This window comes from Thermobia domestica, chromosome 17 (assembly GCF_964235325.1).
Source record: "Thermobia domestica chromosome 17, izTheDome1.hap1.1, whole genome shotgun sequence".
In the NCBI taxonomy this organism is placed as follows: Eukaryota; Metazoa; Arthropoda; class Insecta; order Zygentoma; family Lepismatidae; genus Thermobia; species Thermobia domestica.
The window spans coordinates 4,342,726-4,366,797 of NC_137470.1; the positions used below are offsets into that span (position 1 = coordinate 4,342,726).

Consider the following 24,072-nt stretch of genomic DNA (forward strand, 5'->3'; position numbering starts at 1 on the left):
TTACTCCAGATTCCTTAACCAGGTAACCGTGGGGTGTTATGTCTCTTCCAGTGTTCCGAAACTCCGCCAACGTAGGTGTTCCTTTACAGATCCAAACAATTGGTAGTCTTAAGGAGCTAAATCAGGGATATGTGCACGATGGTCAAGAATTTTCCAGTTGAGACTCATGATGTGTGTACTGGTCCGTTGGACTGAATGGAGTCGTGATTCACCATGCAGTATGCGATTCTCTGGTAGTGCCTCTTTCCATTCCTGATGAATTGCTGCTTCCAGCCTGTTCGTAATTTTGCAGTACATGCACGCAATAATGCTCGTGACATTTGCCAGATATAACAAACTGATGGTCCGAAAACACAGTATCCATTAGTTTCATGCTAGATGTTCTGCTCTTGGATTTCTTCGCAAGCAGTGACGACGGATGTTTCCATGTCATGGTCTGGCGTTTTGATTCAGATGTTCATAGGGATATTAAGATTTTATTACCCATTCTGATGCGATGAAGGAATTAATTTCCTTATTGGACATATCGTGTAAGGTGGGTCAAGGAGATGCCCATTCGAAGGTTTTTCTGGTCCTCACTCACGTGTTTACGCAACCAGCGCGCGCACACACTTTCATGATGCCAAATTTGTCATGGACGATACATGTAACTGAACCATATGAAATTTGTAATACATCTGGATTAACATGCAACCTGATCCTTGTCTTCACGAATCATCGCATCAACGCAACATGACTGTCAGTGATGGACGTTTCTGGTACGTCACTTCTCTTATCTTCGTCACAGTCCTCCTATCGCTTGCAAATGCGTTGCACCACACACACTTGTTTCTGCGACATAACACTCTCTCAATAAACGTTTATCAATTCTAGATGAATGCCAGATGGTTTCTGCCTCTTGGACCATAAAAAAACAAATAACCGCTCATATCCTCCTTAGAGAAATGTTCAAGTCGATGAGCCATCTTATATTACTCTAGGTACCAAATAGTTTGAAGTAGCTGTTGTAATTGCCGTCAGACTTCTCTCACCTTGGTGTCTGCGACATAATAATAATAATAATAATAATAATAATAATAATAATAATAATAATAATAATAATAATAATAATAATAATAATAATAATAATAATAATAATAATAATTTGCTACACGAAATTTCTGGGTTTTAGAGACAAATTCATCTTTGTCGTTTTTGGAAAGCGTCTCTTATGATTTTGTTTATATTTTGCAAATAAACGTTTTCGCAATAATTTCAGCAAAGTATGATTGAATGTAAGAACTGAGAGCGTGAAAGTTTAGTGCGGTGGCCCCTACGTCTTATTTAAAAAGAAAAAAGTGAAGTAAAGTTTTCTAAAATCTGAATAAAAACGTGAACGTGAAAAAATAAAAAGGTTATAAAAGAGAATTAACAAATAAGATAATATATATTCAACTTACAGATCTTTCGGAAAATAATCATCTTTTCTCATTACATCACAATTGCTCATGCAACCACAGAATGGCGTAATATAACATCCATCATACAGTATAACTGGGAAAATGGACGCTTCTTGTAAACATATGCGATGGTTGCTAATTTTAGCAATTTCGAGTTACACTGAAACATCCGGAGGTGAGAAAGTTTGAAGATTATTAGTGACATTAGCAATTTTGATGGCGCTGAAAGTTCACGAATAATCTGCTTGGAGACGACAGAGTGTGCGTATAAATGTTTGAAGAAATAGTCAGGACACCAGTTGATTAAACTTTGTGTCTCTGAGTTCTGGCTCAGAGGTCATGATCCAGGGGTGCTCAGGACTACCCCCATGGCAATTGATGTATTGCACACCCGAAAAGAGGAACCGTAACATGTAGGCCTACTTGTAGATGTTTGGAGGTTCATCTCATTCCCTTTCGTGGGTATAAAATTACAAAAAAAAAAAGTTAAAATTTAGAGGTTGACCAAATGTATGCTATTTGACGAGGTTGTAGGGGTCCAGAACAAGGGTGCATTTATGCCCTGAAGGGATCCAATCTTAAACTTTGGAAATTCCCAATTTTTAAAATTTGGTATGGTAGGATACAGTGTTGGGCAAATTTCAATTGAATTAACAATTAACAATTGATATGTAAATTTAATTGTTAATTGCAATTAACAATTGAAGTAAGAAATGGTCAATTGTTAATTGCAATTGGCCATAATAAATTAGAATCAATTGCAATTAATCAATCGATTGAAAGTAATTGCAGTGGAAAGTAATTGCAATTGAATTTAGTCACTCAATTGCAATTGAAATTAATTGGCATTTAATTCACTTGCAATTGATTTCCACAGCAATTACTTTCAATTGATTGATCAATTGCAATTGATTTCCACTGATTAATTTTCAACACTGTAGTTCAGAGATGGCGTGGGTCAATGAAAACTTCACCCACAACCAACTGACCCACCTCTCATCGTGACCCACGACTCACTGACCCGCCGCGACCCACTCTGACCCACCATCCAACATAACCCACTCCGACCCACCACCCACTATGAACCACTCTCACCCGCTGTAACCCATGGACCTACCAAAACCCATCAACATCAATTGTGACCCATGATCCACGCCCTCTTCTCTTCTGACTAAAGAGTTTATACTTTAATAAAACAAGGCTATAAAATTATCACTCATCAGCTGTGTTCGAAGTGAAGAAACAGAGGCGGATGTTTTGTTACAATATTGACTTGACATACCGGCTACCTAAATGTTGAAATGCAGTGAGGGTATGATGCCTAAAAGATAGCATTTCTATTTACATAATGACTGAAGACCATTAGAGAGCTTCTCTGTAGTAACGCGGGGGGACATGGCTAGAGTTTGATCCCCTCCAACTTTCTGAGAAAAATATCCCCTTACGTTGTATGATAGAGAATTATACACGAAAATGCTGAAAAACCGAATGAGGATATTAATAATTTTCTGTATTTTATTATATTACTGTAGTTAGAGTTTTATTAGTAATGCCGGTACTCTTGTAGGTCTCGGTTTTTCACTCGGAGGCTACCTTCGGAAAGGTCATTTAGAAAGAAAGGCTAAATAGTTTCATGAAATTCGAAGGGTCTAACTTTCAGGTGTAAAAAGACTATTTATTTGCGTCTGAACGTTTTGAAAATGCCACTTTGAAGGTAGATTGACAATAATAAGAGCCTTGATCCACCGCACGGTATGTGTGTTTTACAATGTTATATTTACTAGGGACGTTATTGTTTCTCATAGTCATTCTCTGAAATAAAGTTCATAAAGTAGCTAAAATTTTAGATGAAATTTTTAATGTAAGAAGATTTCTTGTATAAAATTAAACTGGAAACTTATGTCATCATATGATGTGTAACACATGTCACACAGCTTGAGACTTTACACTGTAAAAGTCATAGGAAGAGAGTCCTTGGCTCTCGATGGAGACTACGCTGCCCCAGACAGTGTATTTTAACTGTTAAAGTGTGCAGGAGAAGCATTGATCAATTGTTGAATCATTATTATTTATTTTTAAGACTATCTTCAGTAGTGTCTGAATAGTTTGTTGTTTGAAGAGGGAATTGAATTAAATTAACTCTAGCCAAAAATAATAAACATTTTACGAAAACAATCGATTAAAAAAATTAACTACATATGCAGTGCCTAACGAACATAGGTATACGGTAAGCACTGGCATTTCAAAATCAGAAGTCTTCGAGTTTAAGATAAATATAGGGCATACTGACTGGAAATTCTCCAATCCCATTAGAGAAAAGTCAGGATATATTTCATATATAAGCCTGAATTTAATAAATATTCAGTTCGTTATTTTTTTTTTTTTTTTTTATGTTTCAGTGTATCTGATTTTTTTGATCTTTCCAGTTCAGCTGAAATATTTTAAATAAGTAAATAAAATATACATGATGTATAACACAATCACCATAACTTGATCGCTCATTGAATAAGAAATTGAAATTGAAACATACTATTACAAATCATTATAGAGTTAAATGAAGACTAACTGGAAAATATTTATTTTAGATAAATTATTGTAAATGAATGTGAATATAGTATTGTAGTACTGATAATCTAATAATTTTTAATGACACAATGATTCAGTAATCAAGTTACTGGAATAAGGTTATATACGAACATGTGCAATCCTTCTAGTTGGTGTTGTTTTAAATAGTTGAATCAAAAAATGGGCGTGATTCAAAAGTATCAGAAAGTAATAACCTAAAATTGTATCCAATTTATTTTTGGAGTTATGTTAAAATCTAAGTAAGAATTTCAAAAGTATTTTTAAGATATTTAAGAGCCCCTAAAATTGTTGTACATGTTTTGTCTCTTAAATTAGTCATTTGTTCATATTTATGTCCTGAATCTCTAAAATATAAGAAATTCTGGTTTAAACTACGATTGCACTTCACTTGAAGTTTGGTTCTGAATACGAATTAGCTTTAAGTCACTTGCAAAATTTGTGACAGTTGTATTTTCTTTTACATCAGTCAATCATAAAGGCCTACGTTTTCTATGCAAGAGACGTCTTCTTCATGATGCCAAGGAATGATAGTAATTACATATCTCTCTTGTATATAGTATTTAATTACTATATAATGTGTAATTAAGAATGTTAAGCATGAAATATTGCAAAGTATCAATAGGCAGTAACCGCAAGTGAGAGAGAGTATTTGGACTTCATCCCCATCAAGATTCATTTTATTTTATTATTTTTCAAAAATATTTCGATGATTGCATCACAAGTTTACTTATATACCTAATCGCATATTTACATTAATGTATAGATGAAATGTAGCAATTACAAAGGCTGTTTGAAATTAATGCGTTATTAATAGGATATCCAGTGGCCATCTAATTCAACATTCGACGAAGCATCCCTTCTATCATTTTACGGAAATAGTCCGTGCCATTCGCAGTAAGATCTTCCCAAGCATTAAACACTAAATCCCAGAGGTCAATGAAGGATCGAGGAATTGCATTAGCTCACCTCTCCCTCAAACACCTCTTTACCTCTGCCGAGGCGGTTTCTATCTGGTTTAAGATTTTCTCCACGTGGAGGTCAATTGATTACCTCAACATCATTTTGCTCTGCTAGCCACCTTGGACAACTCGTGACATATGAACATGTGAATGTTCATACTGGAATTGAATTACTCCCTCAAGATATCATTCGCGAACAGATGGCAGCATAATATTCTCCAAGATTAATTTATACTGCGCACTTATAAGACGCTCATCAATCCTGTGCCGATATCCAAATCCGTCAGCAGAGATCCAGTCCCAGGCAGCCACTGATAGCGTCCGCTGAAACGCTTGTACTATATGTTCCGAGAATCGAACTTTAAACATCTCTCACGAAAGACACAGACTGGTCCACCATTTGCAGAAGAAAATATACATTGATCGATGAAAATGACAGTGCATCGTGTTCAGTTCCAGTGCATATTTTCCTCCGTAAATTGACACCATCGTCTGATGTATTCTGCTGATAGAAATTCCTTAATGGCTGCACGTCGAACGAAGCGATTAGCCTTCCTGAGTTGCCTAACGGATGTTTCATCTGATCTCGGAAAGTCATTGGCTTGTGGCAGTTGAGGAGAATTTGAATGAGGCGCTTGTTCAGTCAGGCGATGGTCTTGCTTGTTTGTGTTAACTTGCTGTCTCCCACTACCGCGACGACGAATTGTTTCTTCAGTAACACGATATCTATGTGCCCACATTTGACCTGTTCTAGGATGAATGTTTACATGTTCCGCGGCTTGCTTAGCAATGTATCCTTCGTCAAGAAGCGTTATGAAGCGGATTCTTACTGCCCCCGTGACGTCTACGATTCAAATATAAGTTAATGTCTACCCACAAAATGTCACATGCATTCCATGGCATTCAAGGAATACGAACTCACTCCCATCGAATTTTGATTCATTGTAAAATCAGATGTTTACTAGTGAGAATCAACGTCTTACTTAATAGCCCTACAGTATCAGAGGGAAAACAACCAGAGGCAAGTTTTCTTTCAAATTTACTTTTGAATATGCGTAATGTTACTTTTCTCCAGGCGTTTGAATAACTAAGCACATTGAACTTGAGAACTAGTAGCAGCATCGATTTTCTTATTATCTCAGTTCCGTTCAATGTCATCTAGAATACTTTTTAATTAGCTACTTGTTGGAAGTTCAACTTCTCCTTGCAGCATAGAGGTTGTATAAAACATCTCCTACAGACTAGCATGGAATTCGAAACAAATGTACATCCACCGATAACCGAATGCAAAATGAGTCCACTTCTTTCACTGGGATACCACTTAGTCAAGGGAGAGCATCATACCTTTAAATTACACATACTTGAACCATTTTTAATTTACTTAGCTACAATAAAGTTTATTTAATGTACAAGGTGGCCCAAAAGTATGTATACAGTCTCGTACTGATCAGCTCACTGTATTTCATATAATTTCTTATTGTTATGAAACAGGCAGACCTAGCTTCTTTATTATTTGCTCTTAATGTCTTTTTACTTATATCTTAAGCTCGAAACAGCAGAAGCAAATAAACTCACAAATTAGAACGTTATACTTGATCAATGCAAAGGTGTATACCTACTTTTTGGCCAATTTAAGACCAATAAAATAAATAGGGCTAAATAGAAAATAATAGGCTATAATGTACATATGAAGGATGTATTTTATGTTAGTATTTTAGTCTGCATCTGATTGCTTGAGATAAATACGGAAAGTTTCTACATTATTTGAAAGCAGATATGTCCGTTCATCGCACGGGAAGGGTAGGTTCATTTGAAAAATATTTGGAAGGTTTGTTAGGAATGCGTATTTGAATTGAACTGATGAAAACTAAGCTCGGCTCAAATACTATGTTCAAAAATTTACTCCAAATGGCTGAGTCGTTACTAGTGGAATTTTGTCCCTGAAATTTAAGATCTTCAAAGAATTTTCTGAACACATAAAACTTTGGTTGTGTTTACTTGTTTTGTTTTGTGCATTAATATATAGGCAAATATTTTATTTACTATAACATTGTTGCAATGAAAACGAGATATTTACATTTATTTTGTGAAAGAAGATTGTGGATGGTGTTAGTAACAAAAAATGTAATTCTAGAAATATTTTTCAACATATTTTACGTTTTGTGTTTTATTTATTTTGCTTGCATATATTTTAATATATTATAAATGTAAGTAAGCGCACATTATATAGTAATGGTAAAAATTAATGATGGGAAGAGTATTTTTAGAAGTCCATGCATATTTTATTGTTCGTTTTATTGAAAGATACTATGTAAAAATGTTTATAGAAATCGGTACTCGAAAAGAAAAAGACATATAATTGAATATACAAGATTAATCATAAAAATGAGAGATAAAGAAAGAAACGGATTTTATACAAAGTAAGACCCTCGTTATTTCGTTTGTCGACGGAAAGTCCCTGCGTTTTCGTTTTTGTGTTCATCGTATGAAAGTTCTTATCTGATGAAGTTATTACCTGGCGAAAGTACCCAAGATACTTTTATTTGAACTTGTGTTTCTGAAGTGGTGATTTCATGTGAAAATAAACAACAGTACAGGGTTCTTGAACGCTTACTCTCATTATCCAGTGTGTCTTCAGTCTTTCGACTACCAACATAACTGACCTTGTCTCGGCTATAATTTATTTCGTGAACTAAAATGGGAAATGAATGAATTTCACTGTTTCTCCATAAAGTATTTGCACGAGTTACTGCTTGACAATGTTATATTTATTACTGTCTTTATTACCTGCTGACGAAAACTAACATTTAAAAGAAGAAGAAAAAAGAGGAGATGAGAGATTATCCGAAGTTTAAGTGTCTACGTGTTAGTGTGGAGAATGACTTAAAATCAAAATGGCAAGTCATTTTCGTTATCAAATTTGAGTGGGAAACTCTAAGCCTCCAAACCAAAACTGACGTGTCAAATTGATGAAAGGAGAATTAGTTGAAACTCATTTTGAATGTGATGTGCTTATTAAATATCACTGGTCAATTCTTCGTATTATTGAAGAAAACTAATATTTGTTTGTGCCAATTGATGTAATATACCATATTTATGCGATTCTAGGGCGCTTTTTTTTTTCGATTTTTGTGATTCAATAACCAAGGTGCATCTTAGATTTGAGTTATGCAAATTTAGGCCACATTAGATTGAGTTTTGGCAAAATTGCTAATCCCGTTTGCCACAATTCTGTAAAGAATGTGTATTTTGTGTGTATTGGGCCATCAAAAGTGGAAAAATTGGAAAAGATAGTGGCGCCGATCAGGAAACAGATGATGATCAGTAACTTGTTAGTGTTGTTTTTGCAAGTGTGAGTGCAAAACAAAAGACAAGTTTAAATAATTGGTGAATAATTATTTGTTTGTGTCTCTCCGTGTGTGTGCATACTGGTATAATATGATAATATAATACCGATAATGCATTGTTATAAAACTGACACAAGTAGGTGTTGTACCGTAATTATGTTCGGAAAAAAAAAGTACCAGCAGATACACATGAATATACCGTAAATTCCAGCAGTGAGTTCAATGTTTTCTTATTTTTCTGGAACATTATTTGTTTTCCCATGTTAATTAATCTTTTTTTCATTCTTTAAACTCAATGCAATGTAGTTTTTTTTTTTTTTTTTCATTTTTGCCAAGGGTGCGTCTCAGATTCGAGGATTTTTCTTTTCCAATTTTTTCTTCAAAAATTGGGAGTGCGTCTTACATTTGAGGGCGTCTTAGATCGAGTAAATAATGTATAATGCCGCAACCAGCAAAACTCTACGGAAAACTGATGTGTGTCAAGACTTACAAAAATTTGGCGCACTTGGAATCACAGTGTAAGGACAAATATTAACAATCGTCCTGCAGAACAAAAGATTCTACTAACATTGAAACTGGACATTAAAAAAAAATGGTACCAACAAATTAACGTTAATGTTCAAAACTAATGACGAACACTCTGAAGTGAATATTACGGTTACGAACTATTAATGGCGTTGTGTTCGGTATATTACCGAGCGGGTCGTCTTCGGAAAAGACGAAATTAGAGCATATTAAAGACCTGTTTGTATTCCATGTTATTGAATTCAGATATGTTTTGTTTCTTTCTTCAATAAAGAAGTAAAATGTGGCAGTAGTAAGTAATAGCTTCTGAAATAGCTATGCATTATAGCAGTAAGCGTTGTGAGTGCGTTGCCTGTTCATTTCTAGTTATGAACTACGAAGCGTATGAAGAGCTGATTGAGTTTAAAACGTTCATGGCACGACCAGTGGGAATGATAAATTTAAGAGTTGAAAATGCTGTTGAGAAAAAAAATCTTGAATGAAAAAAAAAAAAAAAAATAAAAAATAAAGTGTAGGAAAAAATAAATGTTTCTTTGGTCTCGTACCAATGATTGTAGAATATGATGATGGTTCAAAACCATTATTCGTATATTGCACCATTTATCAGTAGTCTTTGTGCGAAAAATACTTGGATATGGCAGCAGTTCTAAAGCCAGTCATGTTAGCTGCTAATTATATAAGATCATATGAGTTCAATCATCGTTAATTCCCGCGAGTTTATCGAAAAAATTAGCGAAAATGGCATACCATATTACACTGAAATACACTAGCTTAGCTGCGGGAAAGTTCTACGGCATTTATTTGAGCTCCGAACAATAATCGAAAATTTCTTGGATGAAAAGAATCCTTCTCTAGCTGAGATACACAACAATGAATGATTGTGGCAGTCAGCATGTTATACAGATTTAATTAAACAAATAAGCTATCTTAAATTAAAATTACAAAGAGAAAAACAGCTTCTGCCTGATTTATACGGTTACATTAAATCTTTTCACAAAAAATTCTTTTCAATCCAAATTGGAAAAAAAAATGCTTCAGACATACATGCCAAACATTTAGTCAGTAAAATGTTACACAATTTCTGGTAAATTTTGCAATGGAAGTTTGGGTGCTTTAAAAATAAATTTTGAGTTTTTTTTTTTTTTTTTTTTTTTAAGATTTTGATCTAATTTGCGAACAATATCAAGATTTTTCTAAATAGTTTTAAAGCCGACATAGAACCCCTCTTCCCAGAACTTCAGATAGAAATAATTGATTTGCAGTGTAGCGATATTATAAAACAAAAATATTTGAATTCATCATTTCTGGAATTTTATATGAGCCTTCTACTAACACCATTTGATCAGTTGTATAAATTTACTGGTGACATTCATTGCACTTTCGGAACTACTTATTTGTGTAAAAATATATTCTTCAAAATGAAATATATAAAAAATATTTACAAATCAAAATTAACTAATAAGCATTTGAAGTTGCTGCTGATAATTTCTACTAGCAAACTTGATCCACAACTACAAACAATTGTCTGTGGAAAGTTACAGCTTCATAGATCTTATATTTTTAATTACAATTAAAATGTTTAATATCATTGTGTATATCAGTTATTGTGTTTCTTAATTGGTTGTATAAAAACATGTGATTATTTTTTTGTGTGATTTACTTATTAAATTTTACAATTTAATCAGAAATAAACTGTCGTGAGGCGGATTGGAGCTGCTTGTAAGCCAGTGTTGGCCCACGGGGCATAGTTTAATGGCCCGTGCCCAGGCGATAAGTTATTTTCCAACCGAATTATGTTCAGATCCAACCAGTAGTTACGAAGAAATAAACTACCACATACAAGGCGGGCTGAGCTGGCCTTTCCTGAATGAGACCAGCCATCAGATATATCAATTTTATTTTTTAGACCGTGGGCTATTTACGCACCAAATTTGGTTGAGATCCAGTAGGCAATAATAACACATATACACACACAAAATACATCTGGAGTGAAACTGTAAGCTCCCGTATGCTTACGCAGGAAGCTAATATACACAAACAAATAACAAATCATGAACAAAAGGAGCTAAAACGAACTGAGAAGGTCCCGGCGTGCAAAATTGTGTAACAGACCCTTTTTTGTTGAGTCTAACCTGTCCCTAGCCAAGACGGCCACCAGTGATTACCGAGAAATAAGGTGCCATATAAAAGGCTAGTCGATTCGATCCGATCCTGTCTCTCGTGGCTCAATCCGACTACTAAATATAGTGATCTTTACTTCTGAGACAAATACCTACTCCTCCTTTGAATTTCGTTTAGATCCTGCTAGTAGTTACTGAGAAATACAATATCACATGCAAGAGGAGCCGAGCTAGACTTAACCTTCCCTGGACGAGCCCGGCCACCAAATGTAGCAAATCTTATTCCCTAGGCCGTGGACTATTCACCCAGTAAATTTGATTTCGATCAAACCAGTAATTACCGAGAAATAAAGTACCACACATACATCTGGAGTGAAACTAGCTGGGAACCAATAAACACGAAACAAATGAAAATTGTTTTTATGATAAAACTTAGACGACAGTACATAATATGGTTAATGAAATATAACGTATATTTATCATAAACTTTTAAATTTCAACTTCTACTTAACTAAATTATTGTCTGAATATATGAACAGATCAAATCCAATTCTACTATATAACATGCTTGAGGGTAAATTACTAACAAGGGACCATTCCGATTTGATGAATTCAATTGCTGAAAATGATTGCTAGCACTGGATTCAGTACCAAAAGAAGCAGCGAAAAGGAGTGTTTAGTGACAGACCGTATACAGGGTGGGGGGAAAATTAGGGCAAAGTGCGAAGATAGAACATAGAAAATGTCTAGAAATGCTATGTTAATTTTGAAACGAGTACAGGGATTGAGGTCCAAAGTTGGATATGAGAAATGCATGTAGAGCTCCACTAAACAGGCATAATGTGAACAGAGCTTTAACTGCCGATTGTATGTAACTGGTTGTGAAAAGAGTCACTAGTGTTACAATCGGCACGTTTTGTTGGAAGGGGTCATTAATATATTAGAACCCCGAATGGGACAAGTGTCTGTGCAATGTACACTCATGTCCAAAATTATTGTCGCATATCTATAACTGTCTTCTTGTAAGAATATAATTTGATAATGATTTTGCAGATTACTTTTAATACTGATGCTATGTGTATAATCGGGAAATGTATATTTGTGGTAAATTTCATAGGGAAAGCATTATAAATACGGAAATTAGAATTAATAAAACAAAATATTGCTAAATGGACAAGAAAGTTTTATTTCAGTTTTATTGTTCTTATTTACTACTCTTTTGACATGAAATTTACCACATACATGTCTTTGCCGATTATACACATACTAACATTATAAGAAATACCGGGCGAATTCGTTATCAAGTTATATTCCTACAACAAAATATTTATAGACATGCGACAATAATTTTGGACACGAGTGTACCACGCCAGCATTCATCCAGTGAAACTACTTCTCATTCCGTTACACGTTGCAAGCATTCTTCTTTATGTTCCAGGATTCGGTTCTATCTCTTTCTACCCCTCGTGCCTACAACGTGCTCATGGACCGTACCACAGGGTCTCTAGTTCCTCATTCATGTCACCTTTATGACAGTATTGATGCATTGTCATAGCGTGGAACGCCTCCTGTTACAGAGGTCTCGAACTATATTGGACACTACTGATTTATTTTAATAGACGATGTGCGTCAAAAGCGATATGTCACACGACCCCTTTCCCATATATTCTTCTTGCGCTATGTCCAACATGGCGGGTTTTCAGATGTCTCCCATGATTCACATTACTCCTATTCAGTGGAGCTCTACATGCATTCCTCAATCCCTCTACTTGTTTTAAAATTAATATGGCATTTCTAGACATTTTTTACGTTCTATCTTTGCACTTTGTTCTCATTTATCTCCCACTCTGTATACAGTCTGCCACTAAACACCCTTTTTTGTCTGTTTCTTTTAGTGCTGAATCCAGTGCTAGCAATCATCTTCAGGAATTGAATTCACCAAATCGGAATGGTCCCTTGTAAGTATAGGTTTCAAAAAAAAATAAATAAATAAATAAGGAATTTTTTTAGCACTGAAATGTATGTCATTGGTTGCCAATATTACCTCTTGATAGATCTGCTCTAGATATTCTCTTTGAAAATATGACATAAATTCCTCGGGAAACGAAATCCTGAACAACGTAATATTTCTCATTCTTGTATAGCAGGTTATGATCTTCCATGGTATGATTGATCCCTATCCGATGAGTTCAGCTGAACTTGTACGATATATAGTGGCCTTGATTTTTGAGGAAAAATCAAACAAACAACGAAAATTGAAAGTGTGATGAAGATCGGATTGCGTGGCAAAATGAATTTTCGCTATTTTCTCAATTCTGTATAAATTTCCTCACGCTGCAACATCTCAGCCAGAACTTCGCGGATCAGAATCTCGCTTGGCCAAAACCTCGCTGGACAAAATCCTGCCTGGACAAAACTTTTGGGGCCCAAAGCTTCGAGTTCCAAAATCGCACCTGGCCGGAATCTCACATGGTCAAAATCTCGCTGCCCAAAATCCCGCCTGGCCAAGATCCCGCGTGATTAAAACCTCGTGTCTCAATGTCTCGCCTGTTCCAAAAGCTTGTGGGACAGAATATGTTCTGATCAAAACTTCACGGGACATAATCTCACCTAGGAAAGATTGCCGTCAATTTAAAACCTCGCCACAAAGATTTTATTAGTATAGAGCGTTTTGTATTCTGCTGTATGTATGAAGTTAAAAGGTAACAGATATGTATTATGTTACAAGTGAAATATCCATGCATTTTTAGTTTACTTGCTCAAGACTGACCTTTGACTGCTATTTAATCGCGATTTATTATGTTTTTGTTATGTCCGGATATGTAGAAATTTACTTGTAAATAACTCGGGAATTCCAAATTTGCCAAGTTTGATCACAATTGAACGAATATGGTGTATGAGTCATTGCTTTGAAATACGAGTCGTAGCCTTATACCACCCACTCGGAAATCGTAAGGCTGCACAACATAATATTTCATTCTCTTATATAACATTTCAAGGTCTACCACCATATTTAAATTTAATACTATTCCGATGAGTTCGGTTGAACTTTCACAACATGTAGTGTCCTTAATTTTTCAGAGAAAAAACAAAGGGAAAAAGTAGGTTCCCCTTCATTTGGGTTAATTATAGGAATATGTATCCATTCATTTTGAACCGCTTTTACACTTCTAGTCTAAAGTTAGCATTTTCGACTACCATGTTACATATTGCTAAAATAGTAAAAGTGGTTCAATCGAGATTCTCGCTAAGTGAGATTTTGGCCCGGAGGTTTCGGACGGGGAGGCTTTGACCCAGCGAGACTTTGGCCCCGCGTGATTTTAGCTGGCGAGATTTTGGCCACGCGAGGTTTTCTGTGGCGAGATTTTGCACATGCGATATTTTGGCTTGCTGGATTTCGGACAGTTAGGTTCAGGCCACAAGATCTTAACTCATACCGGGTCTCCTTGTAGTTAAATATAATTGAAGAATTTGGGGCAAAACCCCGTCGAGTTCAAAAAGTTGAAGTGTAAAGTAAATAGCTTCACAAGGGTTTCTCGTCATCCGAGTTTCTACAAACTTGGCATATATATACTAGACCAAAAATAAATCGACAAGAATTTTTTTTTGTTTCTTTCGGAAAATATGTTAAGGGGGAAACAAAGGACCCTTTTCTAAAAAGGGTCCCCTTGATTAAAACGGTCACATTAAAGAAATGAAACTGTGTCGACGCATAGATGACTTCAAAGTAGGAAATGCGTGGTCTGTCGTTTCTGCGAGGAAAGGATTGCAGGGACAATGCCAAAGGATGTATAGAAAATATTAAAATAAAAACATGAATATAACACCTATTTACTTTGAACCAGCCCAAAAAAAGATTATGAAAAACTATGAAAAAATTTAGTAGTGTTGCCAGTGTACTCGATAAAAATTATCATATTTACACATTGTGCTTTCAGAATGTCATTTCCACTCAATAATTTACAAAGTAATAACTAGAAAGTAAACACTATGGCAATGATCTAATAAAAATAAGGTACTGGCAAAATCGAAAATACAAACTCCAAATTACATTAACTAATATATCCGTCATTTATTAAAATATTTCAAATATTCAAATGAATTTCCAAACAGTAATAAAAATAAAATCTTCTAATGTATTACAGGGTGTCTATTTCTCAGAATAAAATTGCAAAAAAAAAATAAATATATTCATTACTTATAACGGAATTTTAAACATTGAAGTACTAGCATAATTTACATAAAATGTTAGGACATTTTTGTAAATTTAATTTTTTTTCAAACAAAAATATTCCCATCAAAATCACAAAATTTTTATTTCATATATTTCTACCATTTATATAGACTTAGTTTTAAAACTTGGAATGTATTGGACAGACAAACAAATTTGGAAAAGGAATTAAAAGCCTGAATTTTATGAATTAGTTGAATATCAGTAAAAAGAAAAGCCAAAATTATTTGTTTTAGTTTTTACGGCTTTTATACTCATAAAAAGTATCTCAATTTTACAAAATAATTGCATAATAATTACAAACGAGTGAATTGATAGTGGAACCTTCTATTAACTTCGTTCTCAATTGGAAATAAATAGTTTTTAACACAGTTCATTTTTCATAGTTTAATGCAAACAAACATATATTAATTTCGAATACCAATTTGTGTTATCTCGAACACCTTTTACAATAACATTGATACTTCTAGTAAAAATGAATTTCTTTTGAAATTCAATACTGACAACTCAGTTTTTTACTTGGATTTTTTTTTTAAATATTTTTATAGGTTCATTTTTCAAAAATATATGATGCATCTTATATCTGTTCATACTTTTGTATTTCGTAAGAAATTTACTTTTCATTTTCTTTAGCTGTTCGTCACTTTATCTTTCTTATATCTCTGTATAATTGGATTTTATACTTCCCACTTCTATCCCTTGTTACCAGTAAATTTTGCTTCAATCAATTTCCATAAAGTTTTCTTATATTTTTTACCTTTGTCTAGATCTTGTAAATGAACAATTCTTAATACTTTAATATAATTTTTCTTGTTTAATTGAGATGCCGTTTCTTATTTATTACATAGGATACCTTTAGAAAAGTATTTATTTTTATTAATACAAAATTCTGAAGTTGGACAATCACCTTTCAATCCGTGATATATATATATATATATATATATATATATATATATATATATATATATATATATATATAACTCTATGGCCTATGGAACCCGGAGGTTCAATGCCGCGTTCACAAAAGCTCTCCACTGACTTCTATCCTTATCTAACTGCATCCAGTTTCTACTTTGTATTCCAATCTCTGCGAGATCCATCTTAATATTGTCCTCCCATCTGCGCCTAGATCTTCCTAATGGTCGTTTTCCGATTGGTCTTCCAGTCAAGACTTTGAAAGCGTTTCTACTTTCTTCCATTCTAGCTACATCACCCGCCCATCTAAGCCTCCTAGACTTGACGACCCTAACAATGTTGGGTAAACTGTATACATTATGTAGTTCCTCGTTATGAAGTTTCCGCCATTCCCCATTCCCGTTCCTCTTGGGTCCGAAAATTCGTCTCAGGGTCTTGTTCTCAAATATAGATAATCCATTTTTATTATCTCATCTATCATTTTGTCTGGCATATGTTTTGAAAATCGAGGAGAAATAATTCTAAATTTAACACATTCATTTAAAATGCTTTTCCAAACTTTGTTTTTTCCTCTTCATCTTCTCAATCTTATATTCTTTGTTTGCTTTAATTCTTTCAGAATAATAACTGATTTCAGTATTTCCAATTTTAATTGAGAAATCAATATGTTTTGCCACTATTTATGTATATGTTAAAATGCTGGGTTTGTTTGTCCGCAAACAAAAGTTTATATGTTTGTCTCCAACCCTTTTGACAATGAGATCTCGAAAACTACAAGTGCTACAAACGTGCCGTTCTCACTGGTCGAGTTCAAATTTTGTGTAGATTGTGCAGTCCTAATTGTGTATTTAAAAAACATGGCCGTTATTTCTTTATTACAGTTTTAGGAGTACATTGAAAGTGTTGAAATTTTAAAAAAGCATCATATCCTATGAGTTATACATTCCAACACAACAATATAGGGGTTGTATATTTCTCGGGTGTTTGTTTCATGGCCAGATGCTAATGAAAACTGAGGGATAACCATTTCTGCAAGCTAAGATGAATCTTTATTGTTTGGATTTTTTTGCCCAATGAACATTATATATCACTGACTATAATTAATTGTGTGTGTAATGTATTCGCTTATTACATACTGAATGCAAGAAGAAAGAAAACACTGAACATACATGAATTAGAAACTTCAACCGGAAGTAATATTCTCAATCTTGCAAATGGTGCAAGATATTGAAAATGTAATCGAAAAAAATTCCCCTTTATGGTACCCCTTGCCGATCTTTATGAAGATGTTCTTCACTTGTGTCTGTAAAGGGACATGTACAGATGTTATAAGGAATAACAAGGAGATTCATGTTCATATGTGAATGATTTGCTGTGTTGAGAACGCAGATTCAGCTAGTTATATAGAAAAATCTTCATTTACGACTGTTATGTAATATATCCATTAAAGTCAATATGCAGCATAACTAAAATTCTTCACTCACTTCCCCATTAGTTGAATCATATGCAAAGTTCTTCTGACTGATTAAATTCACATAACAAATTGTATTATCAGATTCAGATTCGGCAAAATCTACCACAATATTTATATTTATTCTTTCATTTACAGGCTCTTTCTTCTACTACAATTCATCACATACATCGGTCTATTTTTAACGAATTCATATGCATGATAATTCATTTATGTGTTTCTACATATTATTATGCATATAACAACATGCGTATAATCTCGATAAATATTAAAATAAACATTATTAACAATACCAAAGTATCTATTTTCTTTGGAAAACACGTCATTTCGACCGTTTTTCAAATTATTATTATTTTTTTTTTTTTTTTTTTTTTTCACTTTTCAATATGAAGTCCAATAGCTCTTTAGTCTGATCTCTACTTCTATTAGTTTGAAAAGTTATAATTACAAAATCAATCATAAGGAATTGTCTTCAGTTAAATTGTATCGTTACATCAATCTCAAAGAATGGTCATGTAACTTTTTTTTTTTTTAATTCATTGATACGTATTAAATGAATACATAGTTTTCGGTTCTATTAATATTTTATTTCTAATTAAACTTACTATCATAATTAGGCTTATATTGACATTCTTATTTCCATATTGCTTATTTTTATTATTCCACTATAAGTCTGGTATCTTCCTTAATAAAAAAATCCCTCTTCAATCCTAACTTATCATCTGTTTCCAAACTGGTTTGATTTAAGTATGTTGCTTCAGGTTTAGGATTTTTTAATTTCCAGTTAGAGTTGAAATTATTCCAGGCAATTCAATTTTATTAATGTCAGCTACATGCTTTATATTTTCTATTTGTGAGAAGAATAGAAATTATAGATAGGTTTGATAATGTCATGTGCATCGATTGATCTTCCGGCCTGCGCACCTACAACTTCTAATTTAATAATACGATTTGTGAGGATGAATAAACGGACCACTAAATTCTGTGTCTTTATTAGGTTAATTCAAATTATTAAATGTTCGTCTGTTCAGTGAAAAACTTTGCAACTTGTAATTCTGAATATTTTAAATTTTAACTATTTATTATAGAGAAAATTTTTGTTTGTAAAAGCACTTTTATAGTTGTTCCGCCAGAATCAATCAAATTTCACCCTCATCTGTTATTTTTATTTCAAATTCATTAATCTTATTCCCTGTAACAGAAAACTACAAGCTAAAATGACTTGTATACATTCTGTGCTTAAGCTGAGCATCTGTTGTAAATGATTGTATAGCTCTTGTTTCTCTGTGAGTGTAGTCACCACTTTTAACAAATATTCCAACAGCCAAGTTATAGAGAATATTGTTTATGTTGAAAGGGTGAGAGTTTGGTATTTTGTCTCCTATATATGAAATTTACAATTTTCTAACACTTTCTTGTTCAAAACCAAAACCAAACCCTATATTTTCCCTTCTAATATCTTCATTTCATGTTCCTATTTCTACTCTGTTCTTCAAGCGATTTTCTACTACTGTAATGTTCATAGATTGTGTTTCTAAATAATTTTTAATATCTTTTAAACTTTATTGGCCTTCAGGAACAACTATTTTTCTATCAGCATATTTAAATCAATTACCTACTTCTCTAGTGCTGGGGGTTAAGTGTGTACTATAAAAAAGAGAAAACTTATGTTTAAATTAATATTGCTACTATATTCGGTTTCAGAACTACGGAACCCCAATTCTTGGGAGTTCATGGAACACCCATACGCCTCCGCCCGTTGTCAACAAATCTAAGAAAACAATACTCGATCCTCGGTTATAGAAAGGAAAAGTAGTTGCCAAACGTCCCCTTTTATCGAGACTTCTTTAATTTAATTTGTTACAAAAGGTAATAACATTAAGTCTTTATTTCTAAGTTGTTTTCCTTTCTTTTTCTTTTTTGTTTCTTCTTTTAAGTAATGACATTGGACATTTGACAACATCCACCCACTACCGTCCAAACAATGGTTGGGTTGCCCTTTTGGTAGTGGTGTGAGACAAGGCTATTATCGTTTAAAACGAACAATACTATTTAATTCATAGTGAGATTTTTTTCTCCAATACTGGATTACTACCAGTCAATTTGAAAACCTTACTGATCATTTACTATATAATAAATAAATGAATTTGATTTGTCTAAAGATATTCCAAATTAATAGAAGGCATAATTTCAAAATTAAAATACGATTTAAAAAGAAAAATAAGCAATTACAAGTTAAACATGCTTATTATAGCTTAATCATTTTATCAGTATTATTATCTGCAATAAGTGGTTTTATTAATGTATTAATTACTGTCACTGTTTATTCGATTATCACAGCCTTTAGCCACAGAAAGAACGGTTTATCATGTAAACTAAATATTAACAAGAAGAGAGATGGATATGAAACAGTTAGTAATTGTATTAACTCCTTCAAAATACGGGTAACATTAAATAAACATATGGGCGAAGAGTATATTAAAGATACTGTAAAATGTAAACAAATACTCAAAAAATCTTCCTTATAAAAAATAAGTAAACTTGAAAAGAGTGTGAATTTGGATATGGAGGAGATGTTTATGGAAAACTCATTCAAAAAGAGAAATGGAGAATTATTGTCTCTGAATGTGGTAAAACCATTACCTTATTTAACTTTTTATTACGACCAGGTTGGTTAAGCAACAATTATTACATATAAGTTTTAAAATTATGTATCAACCTAAATATCAAGAACTGCAAAAATGATTTGAAGAAGCAGAATTAAAAATTAAATAACAAATAACATTTTTATCCAATAATGTATCAATTGTACCTATTGAACAATGTGAAAACTATTCAGTTGTTGTGTTTGATTATTTTATTTTAGAAAATTAAAAGAACACAAGAAGAACAAAAATATCGTGCTCTTAGGAAGAACTGGAAGGGAAATATTTGAGATGGCGAAAGGTTTATGGAGACAATAAGCTTTTTCGTTGCTTGTTTCTAAACGGCATGAATGGTTCAGTGCTGGAAAAGAGTCTGTGGAAGATGATAAGTACTTAGTTCGCAGCAAATCTGCCAGATGAGCTGAAATGATCAACAAAGTTTGAGATACCATTCTAAGTGACCAACATAGTAGTCCCAGAGTAATATTGGCATCATGGGGATGAATAAGGAAACTTTTCGTGAAATAAAAACAGATAATTTAAAAAAACGGAAGCTCTGTGTATATTTGGTACCTCATTTCTAAAAGCGGAAGCAGAAACTGGAAGGAGCGCATCACTACGCAGTACTTAATGCAGTCATTGTTTGTAAGCTTTCAGCCCAAAAATGCTTTGTGTGTAACCACACTCCATACACTTACCAGACCTATCCCTTTGTGAATGCGTTCCTTTCCCCAGACTGAAAGATCATTGAAGGGTTGCGTTTTCACCATCCATAAAGTATTCGCAACGACCTTCAACCTAACTATAATTCAATATTTTCAAAAGACATTCCATGACTTACTGAATCGCACAAAGCTATATGTAAACAAATGATGTTTGCGCGTTTAAAAATTAAGGGTAATTTGATTCCATTTGATATTCATTTTTCCTGTAGACCCAGTTTAGATTCTTAACTGCAACACAGAGTACAATTTTCGAAGTTTGGAATTATGGACTATCCCGATTCACATGAATTTTATTTCTACAATCCTTCATCGACTCATATTCAAGTTAAGAGAACCCTAAGACCAAACCTCGAGGATCACAGCTTCAAAAGTGTTGGTATTCATTATTACTAAATGATATAAATAAAATGATAGATGCAAATTAATATGTAACAATCTGCTACATGAGAGAAACTAAGAAGAAGAATATATTTTCATACGTACCTCCACATCATCTGTAATCTTCACAACCAGCAGTTGCTCGGAATGGTTGTATTTCGTTGTGAAGCGAGTCTGAAAAAGAAGGAAGTAAATCTGTAACAATTCTGTAACTAATCCCTCATAATATTAACTATCACCAGCGTCTAGCATGAAACCAACAGTTACTTTCAAAACAACTACAATCGTAATCTTTCAATTGAATCAAATTCGTCTAAAAGGTAGCATCACCTATGGTGCAGTAGACCAGGGTTGAATCGATGCTTGCGGCAGAACAACGGGACAAACCTCAAGTTGAGTGAAACTGAGTTCCGCAGGGAAAGTAGATACCTAGGATTCCTCTATCGTATATCATGGTCTATTTACTAATGCCTCTAGAAAGTGTTGAGAACTCGATTTAGTTGGAGGAATCGTGTTATTTTTCTAGCGGAACAATGGGGCACATGTGAACAATTCGACACCTAGATGGCCACCTCAAGCAAGGGTTGTGTTATCACATCTACCTCGTTTCCTCTGATGTCAGACCTGTCATAATTTCAGCCCGGTGACATAAAATCCCTATGGGAAACATCTCAGATCGTATTCCTCAACGTTTAATTCAAGTACTTTTGTAGTATTTGTTTCTACGCACGTGTATTAACAGTCCCTCAGGACAAATCTGAAATCTACACTTAAAAAAAAAAAATTCAAGTCAGTAATTTCATGGCTAAGTATGTCGGGAACGAGAAAACTTCAGTTTGCAATTTGTTTCCGGTGTAAACACGAATAACAGAGAATCAACAGAAGAAATGAGGAATAAATTGATTGACATGTTCAAGTGCCTGACTCAGAAAAGAAAACTTACTACGTTTCAATTTTAAAAAATGTGATTTTTTGATAAATCTTATTATTCTAGATTTTTATAAAAATGTATTTAAAAAAATAATTTTGTGATGTTTAATATGTTCTGTTGTTTGGGAAATAATCTTTTATAGTTCAAAGCAAGTGAGTTTCTTTTCACACTGTAGACTTCCAAACTATAGGAATTCAATACTCGAAGTAGTTCATCTATAACTACTGGTTACAATACATTAATATTTTCCTCGGACGCTGAATCAATATCAAAAAGCCATTAGTTGCTATGTCTTACTGTTTTTATTCTATGGCGACAAACGCTGAAACTCGAAATTGTTCATTTGAACAACTTCCACTCTGATAGACGGTTAAGGATGGAGATACAACCTACACCTGAGAAGCTAAATCAATTGCCAAAGATGTCTCTTACCGTTACTGCTCTACGGAAATTAATATTGAAACCGGAAGTACTAATAAATTTCAACCACTTCCGGTTTTGGTAGAGTAACCTCGATTCTGAAAAGAAAGGTTCAACTACTAGAAAAGAAAGAGAAAATATTGTAGATTTAAAATATATATTGTGTAATAACTATTGTAGATATTGTGGATGTTGTAAATATTGTAGATATTGTGTAATATTGTACTGTGAAGTAACGCATAGTTATGTGTACTTCTAATTTGTTAAATTCAATTTTCATTATTTAATCAGATTATTTCTTTCTAAGACTGAATTTTAACATAATCTTTGAAATCTTTAATTTTATCATGACAGAACTTTTACGTGTAATGTACATTCTCAGACAATTTGAATAAGCATGTATTTCATCATGACAATGATTCCAATAAATACAAGATTAGTTCCCCTTCCTGTGCTCGTGCAATACCCTCCGCCTTGCCCGATGCTTTCTATTCATTGTTCACAAAGGTCATCGCTTTCTGTCGAACAAAACCACGAAGACCACATACGTAAGAGTTATTCATCACGAAGATTTCAGGAGGATCACATCGAGTGTAGAAGAAACCATTCTATTGGAGAATCCTATCTCCATATTCGACTGAATACTATTCTGCAGGTTCATTGCCGCAGAAACTCTTTGTTACAACATTGGTTAAGTGAAGTAGAAATGAAGAATAACATGCATCGCGGATTCATCATAGAAGACGACTCAATGCCCCTAGCAGCTTGACAGGATTAGGTTCCAGTTGTCAGCTAGTTCTAGTGTTTCCAGTTTCCTCCAGAGAGAAGATATAAGAGAGATCCATTCATCGATCCAGATGACGAGAACGACGCCAGTCAATCAGAAATTACTAAGGCTAGTGCTCTTCCTTTGTTTTACAATCTAAACCTTTCTCTGTTTATCTTTCCTTCCAACTAGTCACTTGTTTATAGAATTGAAGCATTTGAATTTCATTTAAATTCAAACATAATCCTTTACAGTAAAGTGCCATGTAAGGCATTAGTTTTCATCCCCATATGTTACATCCCTTTTGTAAGGATTTAGTAATTACATTCTGAGCTACTAACTGATGATCCCACACCACGGCACAGCACCAAGGTAGGTATACTTTTGTAGAAAAGTTGAACTTGAAAATTTGCATTAATGATTGGGACTAAGGGAAAAAATACCTTTAAATTGTTGATTCGTTCTACATATTCACCAGAATAAAAAATGAAACTAGTGTGGATTTTTTTCTTCTCTTTTGAATTTTATCATTCGAATTATATAATAGTTTATTCTTCTTCCCTGAAGAGATCATAATACAGTATTCAGATAAAAGACTCACCAATATATCTGTA

General features: G+C 33.6%; 1 protein-coding gene across 1 annotated transcript in view; it reads right to left on the minus strand.

Moving 5' to 3' along the window:
- Window positions 1-24,072, minus strand: part of LOC145674366 (signal recognition particle 9 kDa protein-like) — a 53,394-nt gene that overhangs the window by 9,241 nt on the left and 20,081 nt on the right. Inside the window, exon 2 of the mRNA XM_081744327.1 lies at window positions 21,447-21,515. Within this exon, the coding sequence (XP_081600453.1) occupies window positions 21,447-21,515 (69 nt within the window). The remainder of the gene's footprint in view (window positions 1-21,446; window positions 21,516-24,072) is intronic.